At 40.1% G+C, this 17,917-nt stretch overlaps 3 protein-coding genes across 7 annotated transcripts in view; 2 read left to right on the top strand and 1 right to left on the bottom strand.

Annotated features, from left to right (window-relative positions):
• Positions 1–353: 353 nt before the first annotated feature.
• LOC131129882 (retinal Mueller cells isomerohydrolase-like) lies at positions 354–9,610 on the top strand. Of its 2 annotated transcripts, XM_058073817.1 has the most exons (14): positions 354–737; positions 1,721–1,803; positions 2,834–2,984; positions 3,211–3,318; positions 3,406–3,547; positions 3,854–4,001; positions 4,126–4,207; positions 4,343–4,475; positions 4,914–5,056; positions 5,209–5,338; positions 5,782–5,896; positions 6,981–7,075; positions 7,180–7,291; positions 8,572–9,610. In XM_058073817.1, exons 1-14 carry the CDS (start codon positions 649–651, stop codon positions 8,715–8,717), a joined length of 1,677 nt encoding a protein of 558 aa, XP_057929800.1. In that variant the 5' UTR covers positions 354–648; the 3' UTR covers positions 8,718–9,610. The 2 variants fall into 2 exon arrangements, with proteins under 2 accessions (XP_057929800.1, XP_057929801.1); XM_058073818.1 differs by lacking the exons at positions 354–737; positions 1,721–1,803 and adding an exon at positions 2,018–2,078.
• Positions 9,088–15,193, bottom strand: si:ch211-198n5.11 (methylcrotonoyl-coenzyme A carboxylase 2). The gene is made up of 13 exons (XM_058073816.1): positions 15,043–15,193; positions 14,361–14,459; positions 14,003–14,167; positions 13,731–13,927; positions 13,433–13,611; positions 13,287–13,367; positions 12,993–13,171; positions 12,706–12,919; positions 12,538–12,629; positions 11,211–11,367; positions 10,759–10,881; positions 10,355–10,585; positions 9,088–10,283 (listed from the first exon to the last, which is right to left on the bottom strand). The coding sequence occupies exons 1-13, from the start codon at positions 15,060–15,062 to the stop codon at positions 10,197–10,199; spliced, it is 1,824 nt and encodes a 607-aa protein (XP_057929799.1). The 5' UTR covers positions 15,063–15,193; the 3' UTR covers positions 9,088–10,196.
• An 867-nt stretch (positions 15,194–16,060) lies between these two features.
• The window catches only part of fnbp1l (formin binding protein 1-like), a 34,032-nt gene continuing 32,175 nt past the window's right edge, over positions 16,061–17,917 (top strand). For all 4 annotated transcript variants that reach the window (XM_058073130.1, XM_058073132.1, XM_058073134.1 and 1 more), the window contains exon 1: positions 16,061–16,211. In XM_058073130.1, coding sequence (XP_057929113.1) covers positions 16,188–16,211 — 24 coding nt within the window. In that variant the 5' untranslated portion in view covers positions 16,061–16,187. The remainder of the gene's footprint in view (positions 16,212–17,917) is intronic.

The raw sequence follows: 17,917 nt of genomic DNA, 5'->3' as shown, positions 1-17,917 counted from the left end.
CGTTACATTCTATTGGGTTCACCTACCAGTACAAAGATGCTCAACGTTAATGTTGCTTAACACAAGTGTGTCTATGTTACAGGGATGTGAAAAAACCTTTGCCCCAAAAAGAACAATAAGGCTCGTCTCAATTTTGCCAGAAAACATCTGCCATTTTTTTAGATACTGACTTCTTATCAATAATTAATACCTGTTATTTCGCCTTTGCAAAGGATCATTTATCTTTTCTCTTTGTGTTGCTGCATTTGCAACTACCGCAATCCCTCAGTGAAAATTGTTTCTGCTGCTTTAAGAGTTTCTACAAGGGGTCTGTAACTAATTAGAGCACATTCTTTCACATGTGTAACCACAAACGGCAGAAGCCTGCTTCAAATTGTAGGTATGTGTGTTCCCAGGTAAACACTGGCCTTGTTTTGGAGGTCAGGAGAACAGCCCGGTTGGAGCCACGGGCCAGAACGCTGGAAGACAAAGCTGGCTTGTTCATTTCAACTTCAGGCAACACGGGGGAGGAAATTTTGTAGAGAAAAAGCAAAGGGGTAGAAGAAGAGGAGAAAGCGATGCAGGGGAAGGAGGGGGGCATGTGGAAAGCAAGTAGGAGAGGAGGAGCTCATTTTCCATCTCACCACAGGAAATCAGTGTGTGGTTGAAATGAAGTCTGGACTGCTTGTGCAACATACTGTGTGTGTGTGTGTTGGTGCACAGGACGTTTGTGAGGAACACAGCAGAATGGTTAGTCGGTGAGTAAAGCTTTTCTTTTCTTTAATGTGTGCAGAAACTAATGCTGAAAAAACTCTGAAATGGAATTTTGGATGTAAACAAGGAACAGCGTACAAGTTTCAAGTCAAATTTTCCTGTTCTGTTGGGAGATTATTTTGCACATTTTAAGTAGTATATCAGATTTCAGTAGATAGTACACATTACTTAACATAAACAAACTGAATTAGCAGATTTTACATAAGTAATTACTTAATCGACTTCACTTTCCACAGTTTTCCACAACTTCCACAAGTAATTCTTTATTCCCTCTCCCCTTGCAAAAATTGCATATTATACAAATGCAAAATATGAAATACTTCCAAACCACTCACAAATTGAGTTAGCGAGCTTGTTGTTATGTGGAGTACATAGTCACTCACGCACCGATATCATTATCTGCAGAAACAACAATACAGATATATCCAATATCTCTTTTCAATATCTCATTCTTTGTATTACCCAATAAGACACAGGTAATGAAGTAATATTTCAAGAAAAAAAATAATTAATTATAATTTTTTGTCACAAAATACATGAAAAAACACAATTATTACGTAGATTACATATGTGTTGTTCTAATATACTTTAATGGCCACATACAGTATACTGTATAGCAAATGGTGACCTCAATATTTTGCACAGTACTGTTTTACACAACAAAAAGTGGAAATGTAAGCAAGATATATCTAATATCTAAAATCAAAGCCAACTGTGATTATTTTGCTCTAAAAACAATATTTTTAGTTATTAATAGTTATTTTTATCTTACTATATGTAACATTTTATATTACTATATCTATCAGCCAATAGAGCAAAAATGTCTTTGCTGATTGATAATAATGCCTAGCAACAAAACACGACAGTGTTGCACTTCTTGTAGCGTAGAGCACATCACTAAGTAAAGAAATGACCTGAAAAACACCTTTTAATAATTGAATTTCATTCACCTCTTGAAATTGTTTAGTGTGGAGCATCCCGCAGCAGGCTACAAGAAACTCTTTGAGACCGTGGAGGAGCTGAATGAACCAATTCCAGCTAAGATCACTGGTAGGAGAGTGTACACGTATCATGTCATTGTCACTATTAGCTGTTGGAAAGTGGTCCTAAAACACTAAAACAACTGGGAAAAAGTACGCTCTTACTTAATTGGACAGATGTAGGTACCAGTCAGCCATAGGGGCTGCTCGCTAGCCAAGCTGGCTAACACCCCTGTCAACTTATCAGTAAGTAAAGTAGCTATTGGCTGTTCTGGACGTCGCTACATGACGTCATCGTCAAACGCGACAGGAAAAAAACATAACCTTGTCGGAGAGACAAAAAAAGTAAGTAAAAACACATTAATTTAATTTAGAACTAGAAATAAAATGTATTTGTTGATTTAAAATTGTTCCATTTTAATATTTTGATGTACGTTTTACCAGTTAAGAACACAAGGTTGCTCTCCTCAAGACTTGGTTGAGTCTGTTTTATTTTCAACATGAAATTTGGCAAATATTTCTGTCTGTGCTGTTCTCTTCTTTTAGCAAGATTGTGCAAAATCTGGCTGGTCTGACGATGACCTCCTGAGGCCAGTGGAGGAAAAAAGCAAAAAAAAGGAAAACATCATAACATACCATAAAGACTCTGACTGGGAATGTATTAGACATTTATAGCACACGGTGAAAGTGTATATCATCACATTACTTTCCAGGAGTGCCAGAAAAGATGGGGAACGCGCTCTAGACTCCGGAAGAAAACTTGTAGTTTTGAACTACTATATCTTTTGTGACACCAGTCTTGGAACCGACACACCTTGTATATACTGTACAATATGGTGGAAGATATACAAGCTTACTGTACTTAGATTTCACATTTACTACCATACTACTCGCAATTGACGAATAAATATAAATAGACTTATAGAGTCAGTCGTGTGATTGACAGCTGATCAGTCACTGCTATATCTTGAATCTCTCACCCTAAATGAGCTTCTGCAGGCTCCATCACAGTGTACTAATTATCTCTCCTCTGGACTTGTACTCACCCAATCCTCATGTCCACAAGAAAAAACAAAGATTGTGTCATCTTGTGTGTGCAGGGCATTTACCAGCATGGCTTGGCGGCAGTCTTCTCAGGATGGGTCCCGGTCTTTTTGAGATTGGGGACCAACCTTTCCACCATCTGTTTGATGGACAGGCTATCATGCACAAGTTTGACCTGAAAAATGGTCAGGTGACCTACTTCAGGAAGTAAGACGAGGACACATTACCAAAAGACAAATAGCTTAGATAGATATGATAATCTTGCAACAGGTTGACATCCCAGAAGTGTGATAATGAAGTTACTTGTTTCCTTTATTTTATCGAGCAGTGCATTGCTTTCTTATATTCCATATGTCCAGTTTTGGCAGTGGAAGTATATAGAAAAAGCTTTCAGTGTCCCCGCCCCGTCATTTTGTTTCATATTCATGTTTAGGTTCATCAAAACAGATGCATACGTCCGTGCCATGACCGAGAATAGAGTGGTCATCACTGAGTTTGGCACAGCAGCGTACCCTGACCCCTGCAAAAACATCTTCTCCAGGTGACCTCGACTGTCATACAGATGATGCTAAATGCCACTCTCACAGCTGTTTTTCTACAAGTTCACCTGAATGTTGCGTGTCTGCAGATTCTTCACCTACTTTAGAGGGATTGAAGTGACCGATAATTGCATGGTGAACATTTATCCTGTTGGGGAAGACTTCTATGCCGTGACAGAGACCAATTACATTACAAAGGTTGATCCTGACTCACTGGAAACTTTGAAGAAGGTGAGGGTGACCGAGTGTTACCAAACTACATCTGCTGTTGGTCACATGTTCTTGCAAAATGTGTACACACTGCACGAACCACAAACATTTTTCCTCATAAACAAGGTCCATACGGGTCCTTACAAAGTATTATATACAACATTCTGACATCTAGTTTTCTTAAGTCTTAAATTGTCTGGAACGTCTGGAATTTTCATAAGGGAGCAATTACATTTAATAAGGGACAGAGCGAGTGAAATGTCTCCATTTGGTTCCATCCAGTTAGCAAAGTTATGCCACTTTTTAATTGTACTAATATTACTGTAGGTGGACCTGTGTAAGTACCTGTCTGTGAATGGGGTGACAGCCCACCCCCACATTGAGGCAGATGGTACAGTTTACAACATCGGTAACTGCTTTGGAAAGAACATGAGTCTGGCTTACAACATTGTCAAGATCCCACCCGCTCAGAAAGGTGAGCAGCATCCACACACTGAAGCACATTTCATTTGTTAATTGAAAGATTTCGTTTGTATTTATTTACATATGTCAATCTTTAGAATATTTGTATTATTCTTTTTATTTTCACCTGGTCGCAGATAAGATGGACCCCTTGGAGAAGTCCCAGGTCATTGCTCAGCTCCCAAGCAGTGAGAGATTAAAGCCCTCTTATATACACAGGTACTGAGCAAGGTATAATTGTAAAATCTGCTACTGTATAGTCAAAAACAAAAATCAAAACAAATCCAAAATGCTACAATGTACCCTTTACCCTAAAATGTCTGTGTCTCTTTTACTTTCCTTGTGTTTCTGTAGTTTCGGTTTGACAGACAACTATTTTGTGTTCGTGGAGCAGCCGATCAAAATTAACTTGCTCAGGTTCCTGTCAGCTTGGAGCATCAGAGGAGCTACATACATGGACTGCTTTGAATCCAATGAGAGCATGGGGGTAGGCTAATCAGACACACAAAATGGTCTGTTTTAATTTACTCCACCAACGACATGCCCACTCCGATGTGATTGGTCACATATCCAAAGTACTTCGTGACTATGAACCATATAACCATATAAGGAAGCCCCTCTTCCGTCTATGAATGACGCTGACACCAGTTATTAGCGACCTGTCGTCTTAGCTAGCTAGTATCAATGCACCGAGAAAAGAAGTTTCGGTAGTGTTTTAAATCATCACACTACACAAGATACTGCAACTATTATATGTTATCATCAGTGTACATGTGATTGCATGATATTCCTTTACAAATTATGAATACTAAAGGAGAAAGCATCTATTTTGTTTAAGCATGACATTTTAAGTATACGTTTACATGCGTTAAAAACAAGTTTTTACAGATTAAGCGACTGTGTTTTTGAATGCATGTTTCTGCAGACATGGTTTCACCTGGTCACTAAGGACCCAGCAGCGTATATGAGCAGCCACAAGTTTCGAACGTCAGCTTTCAACATTTTCCATCATATCAATGCTTATGAAGACCAGGGATTCATTGTTGTTGACCTCTGCACGTGGAAAGGGTGAGCGTGATGACAAAGATGCATTTTTCCCCCCTCTTAAGCATATTTACAAAATATCAAAGTGGCCCTTGCATCTTTAAATTTTTCATTAGGCGGCCATCTTGGAAAAAAAGTTTAGACACCCCGACTCTAATGATTCTCTCTGTCAGCAGTCATGAACTTGTCTATAACTACCTGTACCTGGCCAACCTGAGGAATGACTGGGAGAAGGTGAAAAAAGCAGCCATGACAGCTCCTCAGCCTGAGGTCAGGCGATACGTGTTGCCGTTGGATATACACAGCGTGAGTAAAAACACACACAAAACATCATGGAAGAAAAAAACTTTGGAGCGTGTTTATTGTACTTAAAAAAGCCTCAGACTTAGTAGTGTGAGGTACGGTACCGCGTGCTGATGCAGTGACAGAATAAGCCAGTTAGTGTGTAACTGTATATATAGTAGCTGTATATAGTTGTAACGCACTTGCTTCGCACCAGCCTGTACCCGGGGCTCGAACACATGATGTTCATATGGGAGTCGAGGGCGCTGATCACTGGTAAAAGCCTGGGCTGCTCAGTGCAGAGGGAGTTACAGTTGTTAGCGTATATTACACGGGCATGTCTTTCACAAAGTCTATTGTATTTGTATTGTCTATTTGTCTATTGTATTGTCTATGTAAAGTCCAATGCGATGTCATCCGTATACCCGTGTTCTCACAGTACTGTATCTCTATTTCTGAGCTTCCAGATGGATCCAGGAAAGAACATGGTGTCTCTGTCCTACACGACAGCAACTGCTGTTCTTCTCAGTGACGGAACTATCTGGTTGGAACCTGAAGTCATCTTGTCTCAACCAAGACAAGGTATTTTGTTTTGATGTACTTTCCGCCTAACTTTTAACCAATGCAACCATTAAATGAGCCGACATGCATAACTGTCAATTTGAATAGTCTCCCGTTTTCCCATTTTCATTTTCCACTCAACAACACATCGGAATAACAAATCTTTCAGCCCATCATTGGCCTGTTGGGTCTTATTGTAAAATGACTCTTTTCCTGTCAACTCCAGATGGCTCTTTGTTTTGTGAATGCTAGTTACATTTAAAGGGGACCTATTAAGCTTATTTTTTGGCTCTTTGTATTGAGTTGTGGACTCTTATAGAGCAGCTACAGTCAATAACCTGCACAGAAAGCTTACTAGATCTTCCATAAACCGCACCTATTCCAGCTGTTTTAATTTATTCCACCCACGGTCCACCTCCGCTATGATTGGTCATACACCCAAAGTGCTTCTTAACTTATGAACCATATAAGGAAGTCCGCCCCTCTGTAACATCACAAAGAAGCAGTTTAACCACGCCTTTTGAAACCAAGCGTTCAGAGCCATCCCAAAGTTCTTTCAGGGCTCACTTCCAAATGTGCAAACTTCATTATCTGAGACTTTGGCATCGTTTAACACGATAATACAACATTCTAACAACATTTATAGGTTGGAAAAAGCATAATAGGTCCCCTTTAAGAAGAACAAGTTGTCATTATGTACAAAAAGCTGTTTAAGTGATGGTCCATTATTGAGCAGGAGCTCTTCTTTTGCTTCTCAAAATTACACAACAGACTTTGCCTCAGAGCACTTCCTCACCTCAGTTTTTTTGTAAAATATATCTTATTTTTAAATGCAAATGTTGACAGTTATGCTCTGATTTTGGACATACATTTACAATAACAGTGATACTTCCAACAGTGTCAGAAGGGTTGACGCAGTAGTGGCCAATTCCTCATCATGGAATTGGACCTGCCACCTGCCTGATTGTGCACAAGTGTTCCTCATCACCTCTGATTACCAGCTCCCTCAGGGTCCACATGCTTGCTGCAGGAAAAGCAGTACAAAACGGTTGAATGTGCATAAGCACATTATTCATTGTTCTCTTTATCTGTATTGTCTACACAGCATTTGAGTTTCCCCAGATTAACTACTCACAATGTCGTGGGAAGAAATATTCCTTCACGTATGGTCTTGGGCTCAACCATTTCATCCCTGACAAGGTGGGGGGATTTTATCGTTGACAAAACCAACCAACGGCCCATTAATATGACATACAGTGTCTTTCATGTTGATGAATTTGTCTATCCACTGACAATTGTCGCAGATTGTCAAGTTAAACGTGCAGACCAAAGAGACGCTGATATGGCAGGAAGATGAATGTTATCCATCTGAACCACTGTTTGTACCAACACCAGGAGCAGCACAGGAGGATGACGGTATCACACACGCCATGTCACTTTACACTATCTTCAAGAAACTAAATCATCCCACTCACAATGTGGTTTGTTTAAATGTATAAGTGGTCATGGTATTGTAGAGCCTCAGTGGTGGGAATATCAAATCAAATATTCTCCTCATAATATTGAGTTTGGAACTTAAAAAATGGAAGACGAAAATGCTTGTGATGTAATGAGGAAATACTCAGACTTTTATGAGCATAAGGATATAATATTATGAGAAATCAGTTCCAAATGTGAAAACAGTAAATAGTTAATGGTGTTATATTTGTAAATAATTATTTTAACCTAAAACAACACAGATATTTCAGCTGCCACAAAAGTAAAAAATATTCATGTTATGGTGAAAGCTATGTTTGAAATATATCTTGCTGTTTTCCTCCCTTTTTATAGTCTGGAACTGGTATTTTCCTGAAATGTACCTATGTTCTACTGCTGGTTACTAAAGACAGAAGTCTAATCTTTCTTTTGGTATAGGTTCCATGTTTCTATTAGTGTTGGGCGGATCGATCCAAATAACGGTATCCATATTGATCAACATAAAATCTGAAAATGTAAAAAGATCAATACTTAGGCTTCAGTTGGTTTCCTGTCTGATTTCATTGCTTTCAATCAACATGCAACCTGCCTGTGTATAAACTCTACCCAAACTATTTCCTGGATTTTAACTGATTAATAAGCTAAAATGTAAATCACAAAAAACAGGTCATAAAAATTCATTCAGATTTAGATTGATTCAGATTGATGAGGCATCCACCTTGAGTGTTTAAAACAATCGGTATCGGCAATCCTGGCCTTGCATTTACTTGGTATCGCTCAATACCAAATCTAATGGTATCGCACACCACTAGTTTATAAAGGCATAGAACACAATATTCTGTGTGCCTTGAAATATTAGTTAAAATGGTTAATTAGTTAAAAATATATAATATTACATCGTTTCATTTTTTCTTTCATGTGGCACTCCCTGGAAATAGTTTGGACACACCTTATTTAAGCGATACACTTATGTTAAGATATCACACTTTTACACACATACATTTTGAACGGGATCCAAACAAAACTGTGACCAGTGAATCTATGAAGATGAAATCATACTATACCTTGGGTTTCTCTCGGTGGGATACTATATGTGTAATGTTTTTTTTCATATAGAATGAATGCTAAAGAAATCATAGTCCTTCATGCAGGAAGTATTCTGTGTTAACCAAACCTGCTGTACGTTGACCTTCAGTGTATGTGTGTGTGCTGTACCATAGGTGTGTTGCTGAGTATTGTGGTGAAGCCAGGAGCAGAAAGACCGGGCTTCCTGTTGGTGTTGGATGCCACCGAAATGACAGAGTTGGCCAGGGCAGAGGTCAACACCATCTTCCCAGTGACTTTGCATGGCTTCTACAAGCCATGATCGTCAAGTAACAGTCATTGTTCCTGCTATTTCTTATATAAATATATATATATATATATCACAGGGGTTTGCGGTTTAGAACCCTCCACGAATGGAAGCACTCTTAACAAGCCCAAAAAGGGACCATTTTGTATTGGCCCACGGCATCTTCTGAAAATATAATGTAACTATGAAACTAAAAAGAAAATGGGGAAAATAGCAGTAATTTTACTACAATAAAGTCAAATTAAGACAAAAAAGTTGTAATCTAACAAGAAAAAAAATCATAATTTTATGACAACTTTGTAATACAGTATGAGGAAAAATTATTGTTATTGTTATTATTGTTATTTTAGTAGAAAAGTTTAAATATTGAGGAAAGACAAACAATGAATGTTGTAATTTTTGTACAATTGCAGAAAACAAATATAGTATGGGAATAAAGTCATAATTATGAAAAATACATTTGAGAAGAAAGTTTAAACAAAAAATAATTAAATAATTGCAATTTTACAAAAATTAAGATGAAAAAAGTTTGAACAAATTTTTGTTTGCTCCTGGTACACTTATAATGACATCTCATTAAGACAATATTTTCCACCTTGACTAGTACAGAAATGACAGACACTAGCATTGGGCATCAAAGAACCAATACATCTTAAAGAGATGCTGGTACAGAACATTTAATGACAGGCACTGCAATGGCGGTGTTACGTTTTCAGACGTACTATAGCCCGACCTCTTTCTTCTCAGTCACTAGGCTTAAACCAGTCTGATGACTCAAAGGAACCGCAAATGAATGGAACAGAGTGTAGCACACCATGATGGTGAGCAAGAGAGATGGGCTACTGGCACTATACAGTGTACAATGTATTCACTCTGAGCTGAGTATGAAATAAAATGGCTTTTTTTTCATCTTATGTACAGGTACTCATCTTTGTCAGTTTACGGGGGTGAACTGTTCAAAAATAGGTGTACCACACCTCACCATTGGGGCGAGGAGGCTGGGCGATATTCGACACAGATGGGCTAAGCCTTGCAGCTGAAATACTCTCCGATATATACTGTGTTGCCGAATGCCTTGCATTTTCGGCCTTTTAGACAGACTGTCCCTCACTTAAAATATATACAGTTTACAGTCACAGGGAGGACTTTTTGCTAGTCTGCACAGGCACGTGCGTGCACACAGTGCAAAGTGTATCGCAAAACCGAGGTCCATAAAGGCGTATTGTCATGTGTAGGGCGGACCGAACCGTACACCGTCCACAATGCATGCTAGCACCAAATAGACATGCCTGGCATTGTCATATTGTGTTAAAAACGTGATAAACATTTATACATCACTCAGAAAGTGGCCTGTCAAACAGTCATCAGTCATCCATTCAAATCATCCAGTCCAGATCATATGATCTCCTACTGATCCAAGAAGAGGTACTTCTGGTAGATGTCCCAGGACGGTACAAAAGGCATGGTAATGTCTCAGTGACATGAAACATGTTTTTAAATCCGTAGAAGGGCTGACTGTAGTTTTTCCGTTGAAAGCTGATACTGTTGCTGTTTGATTATATTCAGGCAGTCTCGAAGAACCTACAGATGCACACTCATTGGAATCAAGACAATAAAGATACAATCATAAAGGCAAAAACATGATATCTTACCCTGCGAGTGTCCTGAGGCAGAACGACTCCATCATCCCAGAGCCGTCCCGAGGAAAAAAAAGCCGAACTCTCCTCCTCTATCATCCTGTTGAGATTGTTCTCCGTGTTTTTTCGCTCCTCCTCCTGCTCACTGTCAGAGGGAAGCAGAGGGCCAATGTGACCAGCAGCTGTCAGGGACACTCTGGCATTGGGCCACAGGAAGAGGAAGTTGGGGTCAAAGGACCTTCCACACTAGAGACAACCAAAAAAAAACAATGAAAATCTGAAATATTACATGAAAAGTCAAAATATCTATCCCTAAACACAGGACGTGTTAGTCATAGTATAGTCACTATACTAGTCATAGTATAGTAAAAACACTACAGTATACCAAAAGACCACTAAATACTGCATGGGTGTTTTACCATGGCATAGCTGTCAGCGCCATGACAACCTCCTATCACCACAGTGATTTTGGGCACAGAGGCGCAGGCCACTGCTGACATCATTGAACCCTGAGCTTTCAGGCGGTTGCTGTTCATTTCTCCCTAAAAGAAAAGAAAACCACATAATCTGGAGAAATAATCATGTGATCGGGTTTCCAAAGTGTGGGACAGTGAACCAAGCACAGGCTGCTTATGGCCCAAAGGCCACTGACCTGGATGATAAATGAAGTGTGGCTATGAAGTAATAATTGTAAAGCAAGTCGTATGTATTGTAGCTCATACACACCATAGCACACAGTTTGGCATTAAAAAATATATCTGTGAAAGAAGAACTAAACAGATACCGTACTTTCATGTTCACTCCCTGAAACTTGGTCACATATCTTCCAGGGCTGCCATGTAATGAACATATGTAATAGGAGTGTGTGTACCTGTGTTGGGGAGAGAGTTAGTGCTGCTGATGGTGCAGTGTTCTGGAGGAAGAGGAGTGGGACGTCTCTTTGGTCACACAGCTGGACAAAGTGGCTTCCCTTCAGAGCAGACTGATATGACAGCTCTCCATTGTTGGCTACTATTCCTACGAGGTGACTGGAAGCACAGAAGGTAACACATAAACACACTCATTCATCTATGGCCTTGTATATTACATTACTCCTGATTGGTACATTGGTACAGGTTCTACTATCTAGTATATATAAACATGTGAGAGCAGCATCATGCTTGGTGGTGGGTTGCACGTAATAAGTGAATTTGCATAATTGACACATTTGCAAAAAGTGAGTTTAAAATTTTTTTGACACATTTGCAAAAAGTGAGTTAAGAAACACCCCCCCCCCTCCCACCAGACAAAACAAAGCCACCCGTGAGTGCTTTTAGACAGAGAAGGGGCCCACAGCAGCACGTTGAGAAGTGTGACAGCTACTTTCATATCATGTCCAAGTCTCTCTATGAGAAAGGGGTTCACACCTAGGGCTGCATGCAAAACATCTTAAGGATGCAAAGGTTATTTTTAGAATATGCCGAGATGTGTGCCACCTTCACACACTTTGGACACCCCTGATCGTGAAGGGTCAACTTACTGGCTAAATACATGACTAAGTCGCTAATTTGGCAATACTGATCCCTCTGCTCATCTTGTTATTTTCTGGCAGACTGGGTGCGTTGCAAGGTTGTTGCAAATCCATGTGCATCCAATGTATGGGAAACATGAATGTTCAGATTGAGACTTCATAAAGCACAAAATAGTGTGGAATTCAATGAAGCAGAACTGAAGTATTTGTATTAATTAACAGTGCGCGGTGATGGCTTTGTTTACATTCATTCATTTTAGACTGCTTTTTCTCACAAGGGTCGCGGGGGTGCCGGAGCCTATCCCAATATATAGACAAACAGCACATATAGACAAACAACCATTCACACTCACATTCATACCTATGGACAATTTGGAGTCGCCAATGAACCTAGCATGTTTTTGGAATGTGGGAGGAAACCTGAGTACCTGGAGAAAACCCACGCATGCACAGGGAGAACATGCAACTCCACACAGAGATGGCCAAGGGTGGAATTGAATTGGTCTCCTAGCTGTGAGGTCTGTGCGCTAACCACTAGACCACCGTACCGCCCGCTTTGTTTACAATTGTAAAAAAAATAATAATAACCATCTAGCCTGGTTTAAACAGTCACCCAGGCTTCATCTAAGCAAATAACGTTTATAATAGTTTTGAGTGTTTGCATTGTGTGTATGAGCTGTATTTATACCCATGTATCTTTGCAAAGCCAGTGATGAGTGTGGTTCCAAAGCTGGCTTTAAACTCCTGGAAGCGACTTCCGTCTGTGAGCCGACTAATAACCTGGACACACGGACACACATCATTATTCCCCAAAACATCTGTTCTCCTGTGTGGTAAATATCAAAGGGATATGTACCATTTTAACATCCAGACTGTAGGTGTAACTTCTGGGGGCAAGACCCAGCAGCTCATCTGAACTATACAGTGGCTTCTCCTCATCTTTCCTCCTCCTCATCTTCTCTTCATCCTCCTCCTCTGGCAGTGTGAAGTTGAGCGTTGATATGATGTTCCGGGCACACACAAAGGCCTCTTTCTCTTCCCAGGCAAAATGATCCACACATCCACTCACCCTGAAACCAGATTGATAAAACTCAATTGTGTTGATTATTTTAGTTAACCTAATTTGTTCATTGGTAAACCTACTCGGCATGAAGCCTAGCTCCTCCAAGGTCTTCTGGTGTGACTTCCTCTCCTGTGGCAGCCTTGACCAGTGGCGGTCCTCCCAAGAACATGGTCCCTATCCTGTGCACCATCACTGTCTCTTCTGCCATAGTGGGGATGTAGGCGCCACCCGCTGTGCATGAACCGCACACCACCGACACCTTTAATCATGAGGACGGTGACATTATCTTAGAAGACCAGGTGCATCATTTGTGTGTGAGAATTGGGAATATTGTACATCTACATCAACATCCCATATATTTAATAAGGTCTTACCTGTGGGATCTTCATTGCAGACATGATAGCTTCATTATAAAAAGTCCTTCCTCCCTGGTTCTTATCAGGAAAGATCTCCGACTGTGAAGACACAAATGTGTGTCCTTCAAAACTTGAACTCCAGCATTGAAAGTAATAGTATTAACCTGCAAAGGTAAAAAAGCTCCTCCAGAGTCGATGAGGTAGACACAAGGCAAACGATTCTGAATCGCCACCTCTTGTGCTCGCAGCTGCTTCTTAACTGTGATTGGATAAGCTGTGCCACCCTTCACTGTGGCATCATTGGCGATGACTACACACCACAGGCCATTGATCTTGCCAACACCTGCACATCAAAACGGATAAAGTTGGTGCAGTATATCACAAGAGTAGTGATGTTGCAATGTGACTTAATTATACAACATTTTCTACACTTCGGACCCAACATATTTAGTGCTTTCTAACCTGTAAGGCAGCCGGCTGATGGAATATCACCATAAGGAAGACCCAGACCTGCAAAGTGTGACAGCTCTAGGAAGTCTTCATCATCCAAAAGTAGGCGCAATCGGTCTTTTACCAACAACTTCTTGTTCCTCTGTGTGTGTCTTGCAATAGCATTTTCCCCACCTCCTTTTGCGACCTTCTCACTTAACTCCATATACCTGAGAGGATTTCAATATTCACGCAATGAAGCCCAACTGATGTGAATTAATCTGGTCTACACACAAGTCCCTCACTTGTTGTGGCAGGCCTTGCTGTTGTGGAGGTTTGCCTCATAAACATGCTGGTGGATGGGTTGCAGGGGTAGGTCTAACACTGGGAAGGCGTTACGCAGAGCTGTCCTCTTATTGGCTGTGCAATTCATATGCCGGACAAAACAATGCTGATGTTGCTCCACCATCCTGTACAAGAGATTCATATGTTACACGCAAAGCATATTTTAAAACTGCTAATAATACAACTAAAAAGCAATGCTTCATTAACTGATTATATTAAGCAGTGCTTGGAAGAAACTTGGATATTGTGTTCATTTATTTTTTTAACAGATCTTGCTCTACTTGTGAGGCCACTGGAGAGCATGTGGATGCTACTCACCTATATTGCCCCTCCACTGCCGTGCTTCTCAGAATCCACAATGGCATGTGAGTGTTAGGAGACAAAAATGTGCACACTCTTCCTCCACTACACACGTTCCTTTGGAGACAGAAAGCAAAATGTGAATTAATCATGTGTTTATTCAAACTGTAGCTAAAGTACATAAGTGCATCAATTTAGTAGAACAATCATCATTCTTTTCAGCCTGATGATTAGAAGAAAGCCTTAAGCCAGAGAAAAAAAACAGTAAACATACTTTTGAGTAGTCCGTGTGCAGCTTGTACTGCAGTACATATTTACTATCCCCTCCAAATAAATGCAGAAAATGTTGTAAATGAACTAAAATACAAAGACAGTTGAAAGGATTTCAGTATGTTTATGAACTGTAGTTTACACTGGCCACTAGGTGTCACTAGTAGCATGCACCAAACTCGAGATCAACACAGAAACCACTTTCCTGTTTTGTCATGTGTTTTTCCTCACCTTCCTCACCAAATGCTTACGATTGAAACTTTCTGTGGTTCAATTTTGGTTTATTTTCTCAGTGTGGACGAAAATCAATATTACAAACATTTCCTTTACTCGCTTACTTACTATGGAGTGAAATGTATGCCAAAGGTCACAATGGTACCTGCAAATATTCCGCATGATTTAAGACTAGAGACAAAACTCAAGATCTTACCTAGCAATGTGTGCGTACATGTCTGTCAGTGTAGGCTGTAATGTAGATAAAACGGGACAATAAAAAGAAAAATAATCGCAAAATCATCAGCGACTAGTTTCTTGAAGGATCATTTTCTTCTTTGTGTACGTGCTGGCCGATAACTGGTGCTACTGCCCCCTTCAGGACAGGAGGACGCACGGTCATCGTACTGATGACAACAGTTGCAATATGCAAGTTAGCCAGAAGAGAGCACTAAATATTTACAAATAACACCACTGTACTCATAATTAGCCCAGTATTATGAGCCGTCAGTATTTATTGACAATTTATATATATTTATACGTCCACATGAATACCTTTATTTTATTCAGACTCCTGGCAACTGTGCTTGTCTGTAAATGCGTGAATTATTGTGTAATTCATGAAACAAAAGATAATTTTCCATGTGGCAACACACAACACACAACACAAAACACACTGTATATAAAACTGAAATAAATCAATGCGTGTCAATAAATCCATTGATAGAGTTCATAAAGTTATTAATTTAGGTTGATATTCTCATGCTGTTCTTCATTCAGATGACGATTGACGGCTCCTGGTTTAGGGCGGAGAGCAGGAGTAGGAGGAGGAAAAGGAGGAGGAGTGAGACGCAGACAGGATGAGCGATACTGTACAAGTCGATATCGACTCATGTGATTCCGTTGAACATTTTTAAATTAATCGTTACAATCAGAATAAAACGCAGGTCTAGGATTGCAGGAAAAAATGTATATATTTTCTAACCAACAATTGCATTTTCGAGCAGGCATTCGAGGAGGTTACTGATATCAAATAAAGTAGAGTAATATGCATATAAATATTTCTGACACTATATTAAAGCTTCTACTGTGCTTTTTCACAATCTGCTTTTTTTTCTTTTTTGTGTTAATTTCTACTAAATTCATTGTCCCATTGGTCACACTTCAACTGGAGAGCCCTGCACTACAATATCATCACTATAGTATCGATCTAATAGTGATACCATCTTTATCGATACTATCGCTATCGGGATCGACTCTCCCACCCCAAGCAGACTCCAAGGGCTCGGCGGCAGTTTGAGAAGAACCCGAATCGGGAAAAACTGCGTCCAATCCCGGAGAACTCAGAAGGGGCAATCCACGATGAGTTGGGGAACGGAGCTCTGGGTACGTTGACGCTTAAGTTTTCATCTTGTTGCTTTGTGTTTTCAACTCGGTGACTTTGGACAAATTGAGAAGAAAGAAAGGTGTCGTGGTACCTTTTTTTGAGCGTTGTGTAAAAAGACCAGTAGCTAACGCTAGTAGTCACTTGGCTAAAATGCTAAAGCTAATCCGCGGCGCACCTCAATGGTTGTGACAGCGGCGGAACAATAGACAGGTCTACAGGGGCAGGGCAAGCCGGGGCAGTTCGCTTCTTTGCCGCTTCTCTCTCCTCTACCGCCATTCCTGGGTTTATGTCACAACACTTGTGCTCTTTGAGCCGCGGAGTAGAATAGTTAGACCGGCAAGTTGTATCTTGACCATTTTTGGGAGTCACACCCAGTATCAAACGCAGAGGCTGGCAGGGATTGCTGGGATCAGGGCGGAGTAGAACTGGAAACTACACCGTCTTACCTTCACTCACTTGACCTCAAATGAACACAACGTTAAATCGAACTGCTGTTTCTTTGACCGTTAGCAGTGCTTATTTGTGAGAGTGGTGCATGAAATATCTTAGTTTTCTTTTGTTTCAGAAAAAAATGGGTTATCTTTTAACAGTCAACAATGGTAGCTGTCATTTTTAAATAAATAATAATAATGTTCAGTTTTTAGTGACATTGTCCGAGAGGTATTGGTTTAACTATTTGTCCATTATTGTAGTGGTATAGAACTGCATCATACTGAGATGTTTTGGCCATCTCGGAAACACCCCACAGTATGATGCAAAGATGTATTTTAATCAATTGTGTCACCCAAAACTGGCTGCTATTTACTTAAAAACAGACATGTTAAGTGGCATGTCCTGTGAGTCAAATATCAACTCCCTGTGAAGCTGTTTATGTACTAAAATTAAAGAAAATTCCAATAAGATATATCATTCAAATAGAGAATATAATCAAACCTTAATTTAGTACCACCAGTTTTTGAGGAATACCTTATTATAGGGCGATGTTGGCCCAGATACGCTGGAATAACCCCCCTCCACCCCCAAAATAAAACCAAACAGAAGCATCCTTCCTCCTCTATGTGGGCGTGTGACCAAGAGAGAGGAGTGCTTCTGCCGGGCTCGGTGGTTTGCTTGGTCAGTTCCATAAAAATGCTACCAAAAACAACAAGATAACTGTTTGCTTACGATTGTGAAGTGGTGTAAACAAAGAGACAGATGTGATGTGACAGAATGACTTACTCACGCTGACCTCCACCGCATCTTTGGGATGAAATGTGTGATGTGGCTCTAAGGATTCGCCAGCTGAGTCATTTTGCAAACCCGGATGGACAGGCAGAACTGGACATCCATATTTAAGAGAGAAGGATGGCTTAACTTTTTATGAATAACTCACTGGCTCACTGGAAAGTTACTGTTTTAACCACAGGACCTTTTTAACTGTTTGTTTGTTGGTCTGTTTGAAGCATTAAGTTTGCATTTTAGTGCATTTTATCAGATATTTTTACATTATCTATTCAGATATTATGCCTGATAAAACAAAACAGAGCCTGGTCTGTCCAAGTGCTCTGAGAAATCAAGGGAAAGTAGAGGATATTTTGAGGAAACTAGAGGAAAAAACCCAGGAGAGGAAATGAAATGTGGAAACGGCATTTAGCTCCTGTCGGAATAAAACCCATCAACTTTAAAAGCGGATCAATATGCCTACATGTAAACAAAAATGTCAAGA

This window comes from Doryrhamphus excisus, chromosome 5 (genome assembly GCF_030265055.1).
Source record: "Doryrhamphus excisus isolate RoL2022-K1 chromosome 5, RoL_Dexc_1.0, whole genome shotgun sequence".
Lineage (NCBI taxonomy): Eukaryota > Metazoa > Chordata > Actinopteri > Syngnathiformes > Syngnathidae > Doryrhamphus > Doryrhamphus excisus.
Note: the sequence above shows the minus strand (reverse complement) of the source record. Positions and strands in the feature narration are given on the sequence as shown.

What these genes read in the sequence shown, in the direction of transcription:
- LOC131129882 (XM_058073817.1), top strand. Translation starts at nt 649, where the DNA reads ATGAAGTCTGGACTGCTTGTGCAACATACTGTGTGTGTGTGTGTTGGT. An exon ending in GACCTCTGCACGTGGAAAGG is followed by an intron (nt 5,057 to 5,208) that starts GTGAGCGTGATG and finishes CTCTGTCAGCAG; the next exon opens with TCATGAACTTGTCTATAACT. An exon ending in CTTGTCTCAACCAAGACAAG is followed by an intron (nt 5,897 to 6,980) that starts GTATTTTGTTTT and finishes TTGTCTACACAG; the next exon opens with CATTTGAGTTTCCCCAGATT.
- si:ch211-198n5.11 (XM_058073816.1), bottom strand. Translation starts at nt 15,062, where the DNA reads ATGTACGCACACATTGCTAG. An exon ending in ATCAGCCGGCTGCCTTACAG is followed by an intron (nt 13,612 to 13,730) that starts GTTAGAAAGCAC and finishes TTTGATGTGCAG; the next exon opens with GTGTTGGCAAGATCAATGGC. An exon ending in GAGCTTTTTTACCTTTGCAG is followed by an intron (nt 13,368 to 13,432) that starts GTTAATACTATT and finishes GTGTCTTCACAG; the next exon opens with TCGGAGATCTTTCCTGATAA.